General features: G+C 43.1%; 1 protein-coding gene across 2 annotated transcripts in view; it reads left to right on the top strand.

The window, feature by feature from the left end:
- The window catches only part of ANKRD11 (ankyrin repeat domain containing 11), a 1,021,414-nt gene extending 1,010,187 nt beyond the window's left edge, over positions 1-11,227 (top strand). For both annotated transcript variants that reach the window (XM_069216659.1, XM_069216660.1), the window contains exons 13-14: positions 8,285-8,377; positions 9,874-11,227. In XM_069216659.1, the coding sequence (XP_069072760.1) occupies positions 8,285-8,377; positions 9,874-10,059 (279 nt within the window). In that variant the 3' untranslated portion in view covers positions 10,060-11,227. The remainder of the gene's footprint in view (positions 1-8,284; positions 8,378-9,873) is intronic.
- The last annotated feature ends 4,538 nt before the right edge of the window (positions 11,228-15,765 follow it).

Here is a 15,765-nt window from a genome sequence, read left to right as displayed (position 1 = left end):
CAAGGGTCCGATTCAGAGCAGGAGTCCATGGAGGACAGACCGGTCACGGCAGGACAGCACATGAGTACGCCTGCCCCTGTCCAATTCAAGCCCAAACATAAGGCCTCGGGAACGCCACTGCCAGAAGGCCATGGCTCGACCCGCAAAAAGACCTCCTGTGACAAAGCAACAACTGTGAAAGGCCACGTCACCGAAGCCTTCGGACTCGAGCCGAAGCACAGGCTCCGAAACAGGCAAACACCAACCCATCGAGTCTAAGCTTCCAAAACCACTCTCTGAGCCAAGACCGACATCCACTCATGGCCTCTCGATCACGAGAAAACCGGCTTCGGAGCCGAAAAGACCCAGCTACACAGAGGAGCATGGACTTTCGAAACAACTTAAAGAAAGCCATAGATTTTCAGAGGAACTCACACAAATGGAGGACATTGATGAAAGACAGGCCAGAATTCATATTCATAAAGACACTGGCAAGAATGTAACTGCACCTCCTCTGAAGTCTAAGAGGAAGCTCGCCTTTCAAGGACAATTGGACACTGATCAGCCACCAGCTAAAGTGCCAAGGCCTAAGCAAAAATCTCCCCCTCCACAATTTTCACCTTATCAGTCTCCTCATTCTCCTCACCTGATTGTCTCTCCACCTACTACTCCTACACCTGCACAGTCTCCTGTACACTCTGCAGATTCACAACATGACAATGTTGACCCATGGGATCTCTATGATCCAGATCCCATTTCCCATAACAGCCCGGACTACAATCCTTCCAAACCATCAACACCAAAAGATAGCACTGGATACACTCAAGTTCTGGCTAGGGAGGCATCATACCACAATGTCGCCATGCACACTGAGCCTTTTGAGGATTATTTTCTCTTTAATACATTATCCTCCACTCACACTACTTATCAGTCCCTTCCCATGCTTCCAGGCATGTTAAAACACGCACATCAAATTTTTCATGAGCCAGTCAAGGCCAGGATCAGAGTGGAGAAAAAATGTAAACCACCTCCCTCTGACCCGGCATTCATTACTCAACAACTGCCTCCTGATTCTGTAGTTGTGAGTGCAGCAAGGAAAAGGGCCAACTCCCAATTATCTGGTGATGCACCACCACCAGACAAGGAGAGCAGGAAATTCGATGCTGCTGGCAAGAGTAATATCGCAAGCAGCCAATCAATTAACAATAGCCAACTTCCAAGCACTACTGGCTAGGTATGATATGGCCCACTGAGACGAGATGAAAGATATCATCCAGCAGCTAGGACAATCAATACTGCTGTTACTATTGGGAGACACGCATGGCTTTGGTCGTCAGCGTTTAAACCTGAAATCCAGCAGGCTGTCCTTAATATGCCATTCAATGACAAACAGCTTTTTGGCCCTGAAGTTGATACGGCCATTAAAATGATGAAGAAAGACTCAGACACCGCTAAAGCCATGGGTGCTCTGTATACAGAGGTTCATTTCGAAAACCTCAATACAGGGATGTTTTTGGAGCACAAACACCTGAGGCATCCACCTCACAATCCAAATCATCTTACCAGCCTCAATACCAACGAGGTGGGTTTCGAGGAACTTATAAAGGCCAATTCCCTAGAGGTAGGGGAAAATATCAGCCAGCAAAACAAGCCTCACAGACAAAACAGTGACTCGCTCCACATCTTCCCTCATCACACTTTACCTGTGGGAGGAAGACTGCAAACGTTCCACAAAAATTGGTTACCCATTACAACAGACAATTGGGTATTTTCTATTATCTGCAATGGTTACTGCATAGAATTGGCACAAATTCCCCCAGATATACCTCCAGAACCACACAAGCTCCCCTCCCAACACATCTCCATGTTGCAAAAAGAAGTGCAGTCACTATTACTCAAACAAGCCATAGAGCTTGTACCACAACATCAGATAGGAACAGTGGTTTACTCCCTGTACTTTCTTATTCCCCAAAAAGATGGAACCTTGAGACCAATACTAGATCTCAGAACTCTCAATCCTTACATCCTATCAGAACACTTTCACATGGTAACGCTACATGATGTAGTCCCACTGCTACAACAAGATTTCATGGCAACATTAGACCTCAAGGATGCGTATTTTCACATACCCATCCATCCAGCGCACAGAAAATAGCTCAGGTTTGTAATACAGGAAAATATTACCAGTTCAAAGTGTTACCCTTCGGGATAACAACAGCTCCAGAAATGCCTTGCGGTAGTTGCAGCCTACCTAAGGCAACACATCCATGTCTTTCCATATCTCGACAATTGGCTTGTAAAATCCAACAGTCATACACAGTGTCAAAACCATACACATTATGTGATACAAACCCTACACACTCTAGGGTTCTCTATAAACTACCAAAAATCCCACTTGCAACCAGCGCAAATTCAACAGTATTTAGGAGCCACGCTAAATACGCAAACAGCACTTGCAAGCCCAAGCCCACAAAGAATACAAACATTCCACAATGTATTGGCACAAATTCAGTCAAACCAACAGTACACAGTCAAATTTGTCATGAAACTGTTAGGCATGATGGCATCATGCATCGCCATTGTCCCAAATGCAAGATTAAACATGGAGCCCTTACAATAGTGTCTTGCAAAACAATGGTCACAGGCACACGGTCAACTTCAAGATCTAGTGTTGATAGACCACCAAACACGCATATCGCTTCAGTGGTGGAATTCCACAAATTTAAACAAGGGGCGGCCATTTCAAGACCCTGTGCCTCGAATCACACTTACAACAGATGCATCAATGATTGATGGGGAGCACACGTCAACAATCACAACATTCAAGGACAATGGGACAACAAACACAAACAACTTCACATAAATCACCTAGAATTGCTAGCCGCATTCCTAGCACTCAAAGCCTTTCAACCTCTTCTCATTCACAAACACATTCTGATCAAAACAGACAACATGACTACAATGTATTACCTAAACAAACAAGGAGGGACCCACTCATCGCAACTGACCCTTCTAGCACAAAAAATTGGGCAATACACAACAACATTCACCTTGTAGCACAATACATTCCAGCGATACACAACCAATTAGCAGATGTTCCCAGCCGAGCTCATCAACAAATACACGAGTGGGAAATTCATCCCCAAGTGCTTCAGACATACTTTCATCACTGGGGAACGCCAGACATAGACCTATTCGCCACCAGCGAAAACGCTAAATGCTGAAACTTCGCATCCAGGTTCCCACACCCTCTATCCAAGGGCAATGCTCTATGGATTAACTGGTCAGGGATATTTGCTTACGCTTTTCCCCCCTCTCCCACTCGTTCCATTTCTAGTCAACATGCTGCGTCAAAACAAACTCAAGCTCATAGCACCAACGTGGGCATGTCAACCATGGTACACAACACTGTTAGATCTGTCAACAGTACCACACATCAAACTGCCCAACAGACCAGATCTTTTAACACAAAACAGACAACTGATCAGGCATCCAGATCCAGCAATACTCAATCTAGCGATTTGGCTCTGGAAGTCTTAGAGTTTGGATATCTACATCTTCCAACAGAATGTATGGAAGTAATTAAACAAGCTAGAAAACCCACTACCAGGCAGTGTTATGCGAACAAATGAAAAAGGTTTGTTTTTTACAGTCAATCTAAACAGATTGCCCCTGTTTCAGCATCAGTACAAGAAACTGTAGGTTACATGTGTAATCTGCAGAAAGCAAATTTAGCCTTTTCGTCCATCAAAATACATCTCACTGCTAATTCAGCGTATTTGCAAAATATACAACACACCTCTCTATTTAGAGTCCCTGTTATCAAAGCCTTCATGGAAGGACTAAAACACATCATACCACCAAGAATACCCCCAGTGCCTTCATGGAATCTAAATATTGTACTCACATGACTCATGGGTCCACCATTTGAACCTATGCATTCATGTCAGATTCAATACCTAACTTGGAATGTAGCATTCCTATTTGCTTCATTAAGGAGAGTTGGTGAAATATAAGTTTTCACTATTGAACAACCCTTCATACAAGTACACAAACATAAAGTAGTACTTCGGACAAACCCAAAATTTCTACCAAAGGTAATCACCGTTTCATATCAATCAAACAGTGGAACTCCCAGTCTTCTTCCCACAGCCAGACTCTAGCAGAAAGAGCACAGCATACATTGGACATTAAAAGAGCCATTATGTATTAAATTGATAGAACTAAATGATTTAGGAAAACCAAACAGTTATTTGTGGCCTTCCAAAAAACACATACTGGTAATCCTATCTCAAAACAAGGACTAGTAAAATGCATCCAAACATGTTACCTGAAAGCCAAAAGGCAGCTATTAGTAACACCAAAAGCTCATTCCACCAGGAAAAAAGGAGCAACAATGGCATTTTTAGGAAATATACCAATGACAGAAATCTGTAAAGCAGCCACTTGGTCAACTTGCATTTACCAAGCATTACTGTGTAGATGTTAGCAGCACAACAGGCCACAGTAGGACAGGATGTACTAAGAACACTATTTCACACAATTTCAACTCCTACAGCAGTGGTTCCCAAACTTTTTCGACCCGCGGCTCCCTTGACCTATTGGCAGTTGGCCATGGCTCGCTGTTACGTTACTTTTTTTTGCAGATGGGAGGATGTAAGCCCGGCATCGGGGTACTTCCATTTTCCTCCCTGAAATTAATTGCTGTGAAGGTATTATAATCGTAGTTGTGATCTACTTTGTCACTGAACTGATGCTGTAATAAAGCACTTTATCAGCAACAAATATTCACTTCTTTTTACTCCAGGCCTTGAAGCCTTAAACCACACGTTCCTGCCATGAAAGCATCTTCTTCAGTGGCAGCAGCTTGCATCATATTCTGCATGTCACAGAACTAAATAGAATACATATCTCTGACAATCCTTAGCAACAAATATGACACAACCACTAAGCAGCCAATTTAAACATTTATTTTCTTGGGAATTCTGGCATTAACATCAGCAATCTGAAAAGGGCAGTGTTGGCTACATTCGCAGAAGGACCTTCAATAGAAAAGTCAGTTGCAGATGGCATCCGAATGCCATATATAGCTGAGCTATAACTGAAATGCAATGGGAGTAACTTCCTATTCAAACTATCTCAGTGCCAGTACACTAAGGTGATATTCCCTCAGACATGAACCTGATGCTGAGGAAGCCAACCTTCCTCCAGCAGCAGGCAGGTCACTGATTTTCCTTAAAGGAAAAGAAGGGCAGCACAAACCTCTGAGCACCCTTTAAGATGGCTATCCAAACCCTGCGCTCATCATTGCATTTCTTACACATGCAAAACTGTAGCAGTTGAGGCACCCATCTCTCTCTTTGCTGAAATGCAGGTTAGAGCAGGAACCGCTGCTGCAGGTGGGAGGGACTCAGTAGGAGTATTCAGAGTAAGAAGGAGGAAGTAGAGTTAAGAGTAGGAATATTTAGCAGAGTAACAGACAGCGAATAGCTGCAAGAGTAAGAAGGAATATTATTTGTAGTAAGCAGAAGCTTTGTTGCTAGTAAAGTGATGAAAGTAAGAATGACAGAATGAGATAAAGATGATAAGAGAACAAATCCTTTCATTTACTTCTAACAAAGAATCTGTGCTAGTAAAGCTGGATGTGCTTTCCGTTTCATGCACAGATCACATTGAAGTAAGGGACTTTAATTAAGCACTATTGCAGCTTGCTTCAGTTGGTTAAATATCACATGCACGCAGTTGAAATAGGTAATATTTACACGTTTTAAGGCGATCAGACACTGCTGATATGCACTACCTGGCATTTATAAGCATGTTATTGCTGTTTCACTGGCTCACTAAGGTACAATGTCTACCGGTACAATAGTTTACAGCGCTACCTGTCTCTGTAACATACCTTGTATGGAAGAAGAGTGCAGTGGAAAAGTGGGCTGTGGTGCATTAGCAGGCATCCAGCCAAGGTCTGACTGCAGTCGCTAGGCTGAGTATCCTATGATCTTCGTCTTATAGACAAATGTTAGCTGTGTAATAAACTGCCTATCTGTAGGGCCCTGCTGACAAGAAAAACAAAGTGCACAAGACAGTAAAGGTACCTACATACAGACAATGCATCTGTACTGCACATATTTTTCAAAAGTGTTTGTCTTAGGGTAGCTTATTCCGAGTGAAGTGTCTGTGACCTATCCTTGAAGGGACAGAGTTAGTTGTCTGTGACAGCAGGTCTTCCATGAAGGCCTGAGTATGCATTATTTGCTGAGCAGAAGAAATGCCCTTTACAGTGCTTTACTGCATATTTCTTTACCGTTTATTTTACTTTTGGTGCTTGTGTATTAAATTAATGTGATTCACATTCACCCTTAATGACCTTTATAAGCAGTCTTCCTTGTCTCCTTACCTAGGTCAAGGTTATAAGAATTAGCATGTATATTTTAATTATACTGCACAAAAGGTTTTGTTAAATTGCATGAAGGGGTTTCTAAAATTCACTCGAGCAACACTTCTGAACTGTTTAGCTCAGGGTCAGGCCCTGTTAAATAACTCTGAGTTGAGAGATGGTTTTATGTTTCAGTGTCATCCATTAACACTGCAGTTAGCAGGAGGCCAGGGCAAGTAGTGACAGCAGATATTTATAGCTATTCCTCGTTTTGTTCCCAAACCATGTGCTTGGTGCATGGCGCCCCTGGCTAGTTTAGTTGGCGCACCTGGGTGCCACGGCGCACAGATTGGGAACCACTGTCCTACAGGCTGACCACTGCTTATGTGAGGCAAAACTGATGTGTAGTCTGTGCACAGCATGTGTATCTGCAGCTACACATCCCATCGAATGGAAAATGTCACTTACCCGGTGTACATCTGTTCATGGCATGTACCGCTGCAGATTCACATGCGCCCTCCCGCCTCCCCAGGAGCCTGTAGCCGTTTAAATTACAACATTCATTTGTACATATGTATATATATCTCTATTCCATTTGCATGGACATCTCTTTTCTTTATACTCTATCACTCCTACCTTAACCTCTGTGGGAAAACAATCTAACATGGAGTCGATGCCCATGCGCAATGGAGCCGAAGAGGAGCAGTCACTCGATCCCGTGACTCAAACACTTCTTCGAAGAAAAACAACTTGTAACACTCCGAGCCCAACACTAGATGACAGGACTATGCACAGCATGTGAATCTGCAGCGGAACATGCCACGAACAGATGTACACTGGGTAAGTGACATTTTCCATATATATATATATGTTCGATGGCATGTGTAGCTGCAGATACACATGCTGTGCACAGTCCGCCGTCTGGTGTTGGGCTCGGAGTGTTATATATATATATTTATTTGTTGCACGCCACCCTCAAAGGGTACTTATATTGCCTTGGGGTATACTTATAATAACTGCTTGCTATTCTGATTCAAGTATGTGAATCTATGAAATATTCAGTCCTGGAGAAGAAAATGAGTTACTTACCAGTATTGGTATCTTTCATAGCTTCACATGCAACTTTCCTCCTCTGAGAGGCTTTCCTTATAGCTTGAGTGACAATATGCCACTTGTGCTCCAAAATCTGAGGAATGTGGCCTCTCTTGTATTCTACAGGATGCTTTTGCCCGATTGCTCATAGTCCAACTTTGGTCCTTGTTCAAAAAAGATATAGATAAGTTATTAAAGTGACTTTCATTGCCATTAGGTCCTGTGGTAATATGTACTGCTTTATTATAGTACCGTGGGACTCCCACTTCGGGGAATGATTCAAGCATGTGAATCTATGAAATATACCAATACTGGAGAACTGCAGTTACATATAAGTAACTAATTTTCTTCCTCACAGGAGGAAGCTTATTTGTTCCCAGAGGCTCTCCGCCTGGGAGTGCTCTGTCCCATCATTTGAGTCTGAACCAGTCACCAAGCCTCCAAAAATCTAAAGATCATGATTTCTAGACCACCGTCTGATTCAGCTCGAGACCGTTTGTCTTGGTTTCTTGGTCTTTATTTTTGTCTTAAAGGCAGACTTTTATTTCCATCAGGTTAAGTTCTCACAGCGCCTGGACACCTGTGACAATTGCAGTACCCTCTTCAAGTCAAATGATAGTGACTTGCTGCACCTATAATCAATTATGGTTTACTGTGTGCAATGTATAGGTTTCCTCAGCGTAGCTGGATAAGTTCTTGAAGTGCTGGCAAGACTGAAAATTTGCTGTTAAAATTCTTGAGAAGCTGTCAATAGTTAATCGAATTGGATGATTCTTGCACACAGGTAACGTGTAATATTCTTACTTTGTTTGTCTCTCTTCTTCGTTTTTTTTTCAGGGAGATGAGAATAAGTCGGTCAGAGATCGTTTCAATGCGCGGCAGTTTATTTCCTGGTTGCAAGACGTGGATGACAAATACGACCGAATGAAGGTGAGAAAAACGGAGTTGTTGGAGGACGACGCAAAACATATGTTATTGTGGCTAGAAGTGAAGTGGTGTTTGATGTTGGCGAGTACATTAAATCTAAGAAAAATCAATCCTTCACGTTGGAGTCAGCATTGTCAAACTGTCTAATACCAAACATGACAAAAAAAGTTTCAATATTATTATTATTATTATTTTTTTACAAAGTTTTATCCCAAATGTCCTATATCAACATTGGAATATTAATTTACTTGAACGGCTTGTCGCTCGCATTGAAATTGAAGTGACTAGTTAATGTGGCCGTCTACCACACATGTGAAAGAGGCAGGTTTGGATTGGCTAACATACCATTCAGACTGAATCATGCATTTATTTAGATGTCAGATCTTTAAAATTGCTTTTCCGTGTCATTGTGTCCAAAAGCATCTCCTTGCATTAGCCTGTTTTGCCTGCGTCTAGTTTTCTTTGAGATTCCGTTTAGGGAGCACCACATTGCCACGCTTCCACATACACAGTGCTGCAGAAAGCGCCCATCGCGGCTTTGCCAGCTCCCTTGCACAGTGCTGTAGTTCACCTACGTACTCCAGACCTGTTTCGTGAGTGGACATCCACCTCGCATCTCTGTTCTACTGCTCAGCATGCAGACATTCATGGTACTGTACAACTCAAACTGCAATACTTAGTTTGCCTCATAGAAGTTGCTGCACTGCCACAAGCCCTAGCCAGCACAGTGTGCCATCACCCTGCATATGCTGTTTGCTCCTCTCTCAAGTGTGGCACTGGGAACCCCGTCCACCAGATTGTGTTATGCCACAGTGCCACTAAAGAAGTGCTATAGGACCACCTGTGCCAGCCCCCTGCAGACACACCAGTCACACCCTATCAGACCCCACACACTGCTGCAGCGCCACTCTTCCACATGCCTAGTGCCCTTCAATCCTGCACAAGTGAGCACCTGTGCTACCCTTCGATGCTAACACCCGCACAGAAAAGCCTTCATCTATACTGTAGCTGGTTAATCCTCCAGAGTACTGCAGTGCCACTCGCAAATACCAGCTAGCACAGCACCCCCATACCAGTGTGTAGGACTCCATTTAGAAGCCCGGCCGTATCCCACCGTGGACAGTGCTGCAAGTCCCTTCCACACTCAGTGCTTGGAATCTCTTGGGCACCACCAGTCTGCTCTCGTTCTCACTGTGCAGCTCCGGTGCTCCAGTCATGCACAGTGCCACGTCCGTGGCATTCCTCTTCTGCCTCGCACTCGGAGATGCTGCATCTCCCCTGCAAAAAAGCTTTGTAGTTGTAATAATGCTAAGTAAATAATGCATTGTAGTGTCAGGTACTTGCTCCCTCCCCTGCGCAGACCACTGCACATGACTTCAAGACTCTTCATGTACAGACGTCGACAGCCCGAACAGTCTCTCCCATCCGAGTCTACCTGTTTGAAACCGACCAATGAGTATTTCTAAATAATCCACGCTTATCTCCCTTTCCTTTTGCAGACGTGCCTGTTAATGAGGCAGCAGCACGAGGCCGCCGCTTTACATGCTGTTCAGAGGATGGAGTGGCAGCTCAAGGTGCAAGAACTAGACCCAGCCAGTCATAAGTCCCTGTGTGTGAACGAGGTCCCATCTTTCTACGTGCCAATGGTCGATGTGAACGATGACTTTGTGCTCTTGCCAGCATGACCATAGTGACACTGGGATCTGAACTAATGTCGCACCCAAAACTGGCAAGGGCAGGTTCCCTTGGCGCAGAAATGTTTGGCGGTCTTGCTGCTTACTGATGCTCTCACTGGTCAAAGAGGAGGCGGCAGCAACATCCCTCCCTCGAAGGTGACAAAAGCAACCCGTGAAATTGCACTCTCTTTCTGGTGCAGGCAGCCGGCCCAACCCCTGGGTTGGAGTCGGGTGGGGTATCAGCCGGCCGCGCACGAGTCCGAAGTCCGGAGACCTGGTAAAACGAGGAGAGTGCATCACCTCTGCAGGAGCGAAGAACAGTGCTCCATGCATCAAAGAGCGAGGCGATGGTGCCGGAGCACAAGGGATCAAGAACATTCAGTATACCTTAATGCATATGGAGCAGCGCTACTCGAGCTGCTGAACAGTTGATGGCAATCACGCAGTCCACATACTTGTGAAGAATGGTGGTTTTAGCATTCATTTTTTTACCAATAAGTTTTTATTTTTTGTTCGGTTTTGGAACTTCTTCTTTCACCCTATAGGGCTCCCTATAGAACTGAGTTAACATCGTCAGATGAGTGGTCAAAGCTCCTGTATCGGGCTGCAGGAATAGCATCCGGGCCAACACATGCTTTGTTGCTCTCACCATATTTTTGGGATACAGTGCGTTCTTTTTATTTCTGACCCAACCACCCCTATTTCCCCTGCACAGACCACCTAAAACACACCATAAAACCACCCAACGCCTGCCGCACTTGCTGGGGCGAGGTGCGCTCTGCTCCTCCAGGCTGCTATACAGTCGTGCTTCAGAGCAGGTGACCATATGCTTGTGCGTTGCTGACTGTATGTTATTGGAGTATATTCCTTGATTGGGGGGAGGGACGGAGGCTTTAATTTAATATTTTTTAAAAAAAATCTTGGGCATTGAATTTCTCATTCAGAGAACGTAACTTGAAACACTACAGAGCCAATACTCCTTGAAAGAAAAAAAAAGTTGTATTCCGTAAATTCTGTACAGTTTTTTATATACATTTACCAGTGTACTTTGCTGCCTTCTAGATAATTTATTTTGCAAACACATTACTGCCCAATTGTAAATAACCTATGTACTGTACCATCACGTTCAGTTCTGTGTAAAAAAAGAAAAATTAATAAACGGGAATGGGCCTTGAAATGTATAGTTCACCATAGACAGTGCTTTCCCTTTGAATAAGGGCGGGGGTTGGGGGACCATATGCCGAAGTGGTCAGATTTTCAAAAATGGTTGCTCCCCTAGCCAAAGGTTGGGGGGTGTGTGTGTGTGTGTGTGTGAGAGAAACCTGGACATCAAAACTTGCAACGTTTTGAAAGCTGGCCTAGACTTGTTGTTCCCAAACCCCAACGTTTTCTTTCTTTGCTTTTTTCTTATTTTTTTAAGAAAATGAAAGTTGTGACAGATGCTGAACCCTATGGGATTGGCTTTATATGTTTTGCTTCGCTTTTGGATTCTTCTGCAATCCCTGGAAGCTTATCCGAGGCACCCCGTTGAAGTCGGTGTTTTTTCCCCTCCTTGGTGGCTCTCCCTGGCTGGCGGGGAGTAGTGGCTCAAACGTTAGAAGGGTGTGAATTACAGGCAGTGGAACAGGAAGTAGAGCAGACTTCACCCTACTTCACTGACAGTTACTGGGAGGTGCAACGTCCAATTCATGGAAGTTGGCCCAACATTCCACAGCCATGTGGTGAGGAGTTACTTTTAAAAAAATCTCACGCTCCTGGTGAAACGTTTGAACGTCATCTGGATCGCCATATTTATTTTCGAAACTGTTTGCCTTTTCGGTTACTGCTCCAGTTGTCAATGCCACAGAGTAACTGTTGCAGCTAGAAACACTCTGATCGTCAAAGTTACTGGTTCGTACGCCATAAAGTGTACAGAGATAAGGTGGTTAATCATTATACCATTTTAATGCTGGTGACAGCAACCACACGTGTAAATACGGACAAAGGGACTAGAATTGGAACTCTGGTGCAGGATTCGTATCGTCTATGGTCCTTAAGTGCTGCCATTAGTCGACAGACTGGTAGCATTGCAGTGATCGGTTTGCGTGTGCTGTACACAGACACTGCAGTTACCTGTGCCTCAATTAGTTTCCCTTATTATATTAAACGATAACTGAATTATAATGTGCTTTAGCGTTCTCTACCGACTGCTCGAACTATCAGTGATCGGCAGTAGCTTCACACTCGAGCCTTCATTAAATCTGTTTCCAGCTATCGAACCCAGCGTTGGGGGAGGGGTACGTAACTTATGGGACTCGTGGTATCATTAATTTCAAAACGTTGACTGTCACAACATTCAGCACTCAATAAATTCGTCTAATTTTCCATTATCCGTACAATCGTATGAATGCTGAATAGCATGACATTTTCGAAAAATACCACCTTCTAAGGAAAATAAATGTGGTCTTATTTGCAGCACACCGCTGTGCATGACACAGTGAGCTATTCTACCTTCACTTAAACTCCAAAATTTAAAGATATCAAAGTCCATTCTCAAAGCAGTTGTTAATTTTTTGGGTAGGGAACATATTTACAAAATGCAACAGAGTCTGACATTAGAAAAATTAGACAGCTTTGGAAGTATGCCATAAATCGTTGGTGCTGACTTTAAGCATCATTTATTGAATCTGACCTCAAATGGAAACTGTCTTCTAAGTCGGGTTCAGAGGTGTATGCGAGGCAAAACCCACCAGTTTCCAAAACCTCTTTCTTAGGTGTTCAGGTGCACCCAGGCAGAAGTATTCATTTCTCTTGGCATAAATCAATAGTAATAATCCCCATTTCAAATTCTTCTTAATATAAAGTAGAAAATGACACCTAAACCATCCTGCTGGGTCTAGGCACCTGCCACAGCTTCCAGGTGTAAGAGCATTGGCTATACAGAGCTTCCGCTTAGTCTTTAGTCTGTGATGCAGCAAAATACGTTTTTCCACGGCCTTCGTTTCTAGTGTAGAGAATTTGAGCTGTCCTAGGCGTTTCTTTGGAACCATGTTTGCAGCCTGTCCTTAGAACGTTGGTGTGATTTTGCCAGACCTGCTTTTTCGAGCTATATTTCTTTGTTGTCTACCGTACACACAACCCAGTTCTAGTCCGGGAATTTCCCCACTGAAGAAATTGTAGTTATAAACACAATTTTTCGGTCTGCAGAAAAATCGGCTTGTCCAAGAAGTTTGAGATACCCACATAAATCTTTAGATTTTCAGCTGTGCAATCATTCTACTAAAAAGCCTCTGCTTTGAGACCAAACATTCACAGCGAGCATGCCTGTTTAATCCAACCGTTCAAAGGTCAAAAATATTGAGACTGAAAGGTATGGTTGTAAAGAAAAAAGCACATGTACATTGCGCCTGAGACACGCTCCAATCCTGAGTCACCCCCTGTTGCTGTACCATGTAAAGCCTCAATTTCCAAGCAGCAAACACTTGCCTGTGCACTGCAAGTCCCCCAAGCCTCTATGATCAGGCTGTGCAGTGAGTCTCTCATATCTCCATTTGTAACCTTTGAGAACCTGTTTGGCTAGTGTTCACAAGGAGGCACTAATCTCTGTCGACCATTACACCAAATTTAAGTTGATCTTCATTCTTAAGGGGCATCTAGCAAGCTAATGCCAGTCCACTTTGTAAATTATCTTTAAACTGAAAACATCTTCCCTTTAAGTGAACTTAAGACATTCATCTCCCGGTCAAGCCGTAGCCAGGGATATATTAAGAACCGGCAGTTAAAATGGAAGTTAAATTGCACTATGTTTGTGCTTACAAGTAGCAACGTTTGCTAAAAGTACAATAGAAGTCTCTCCCATTACTTAGTGAATTGGTTTGATGAGTTGTGTGAGCTCGAACACACAAAGGAAACTTCATCTTTGATTGGTGAAATTGGTAAGGTGACCAGTGATAATTTATGCGGACCCCTCATCAGTGACTACTCAGAATGTAGCATGGCAAAATTAGAGTTGGAAGGAAAACAAGTTTAAACAATGCATTAAGGATATATGAATTTGAACTTGGGGATTCACTTTTAGAAAGGAGATGATGTAAGAGCGAAAGGGGGAATCCCCTAGCGCTTGTCTCCCTTAATGGCCAAGTCTGTAACCCATAACCCATGCTGCTGTTCCCCTTTGTTAGTGGTACCAACATGGATATTTAAGGGGAACTCCTCTCAAACACAAATGGGGAATTCTTTTTTCACTTTTGGTTGCTGCATTGGAAATTATGATATCGAGATGTGAACCGCAGGCATGAAGCATTTTTGATATATTACATACGAGCAGCATTTTTCATGTCTTTATTTTACTTTGGCTTTGTATCTCCTCTTTCATATTGAAATTTATTAATAGTGTATGCAGTTAGGTTTTCGGAGCCATCTTTTCTCCACAGAAATTGTTATTGGAGGAAAAATGTGTACATCTAACATGATTGCCCCACACTACTGTTCATCAAATAGAGAAGTAATAAATTAGAAATTAACTGCTGACATATTCACCTGTTTTATGGAAACTCGGCATTTTGTGTTAAGGATGGCTACATTTCCCCTAAACCACATCGCTTCAGTAAGTGGCAATGTCCTCCTGTGTTGTACAAAAGTGCCTCTATTGGTAACGTTTTTATATGCTGAAACACATTAGGTTCAATGGGAGGCATTAGTTTGGCAAGGGTATAGTACTTCCTAGGGCTCCATGTGCACAACGGGGAGCAGTCAGATTCCCGCTTCTATCTCGTCAGTTGTACCGGTTTCCAAAGTAGTTGCTTCCTTCAGTGCAGTCTTAACCAAGATCAGTGCTATTCCTAGCCAAAGTAGTGTCCCACCCTTGCCACGTGAGCACACTGAAGAAGCAAATCTCTTGCAGAAATGTGTTTTTTTTGTATTGCTTTTCTTATTCCTACTGGTCCTTCTATTTCTGGTCTCAAATGAGCAATTTGCAGCATGACTACACTACAGAATGGAGGATCAACCGATTTGTATGGGTTTGGGGGGCTGGCGCCAGAGATTGACCAGGCAGTGACATATCTATGCCCAAAAAGTGGAAACAAATATTTTTCTGTTTTACAGCGATATGTGAAACTTCTTTACCACTGCCTTCATTCCCTCTTTTTAGATTAACGTCAATTAACCTGTATTAGCATGGAGACCTTTTAATCAGCAAATCAATTTAAAGCAACAAATAACAAAAGTAATATATTTATTAGCTGACACCTGTGGTATGTGGATCAATAGCTCAGAGTGTACATTTCCCTTGTGTAATGCTTATATGAGATGTTGTATACAGATGTTAAATATCGGGCCATTCACACCCTTCTCTTGTACTTGTCCACTTGCATAGAATTGGGGGAGGGGTTGAAACCGCGCAAGATTGCGTTCTCGGTGGTGTAACAATGTAATTATATATTTTTTTTTAGTTTGTGTACATATTGGTGGGTGGTGCTGGTGCCACCAACATTGCAGCTCTGTTGCTGCGTTTCTGTTCTTTCGCTGTGCAACTTTCAGCAGAATACAAGAAAAAAGTAAAGTAAATACAAATGTTATTTTCTACACTTGCATGTACAGAGAGAAGCCCTAGAGATGCTGTTGTCCTCAGACATAATGTTCATAAATAAATTGAAAAAAAAAAAAAAAAACTTGCCTCGGTGAATTTGTGCTGAAGATTAACGTTTATGTTAATGCTTCTTGGCTCATTATTTT

Source organism: Pleurodeles waltl, chromosome 12 (assembly GCF_031143425.1).
Source record: "Pleurodeles waltl isolate 20211129_DDA chromosome 12, aPleWal1.hap1.20221129, whole genome shotgun sequence".
In the NCBI taxonomy this organism is placed as follows: Eukaryota; Metazoa; Chordata; class Amphibia; order Caudata; family Salamandridae; genus Pleurodeles; species Pleurodeles waltl.
The sequence above is the reverse complement of the archived record's forward strand: the minus strand, read 5'-3'. Positions and strand labels throughout refer to the sequence as shown.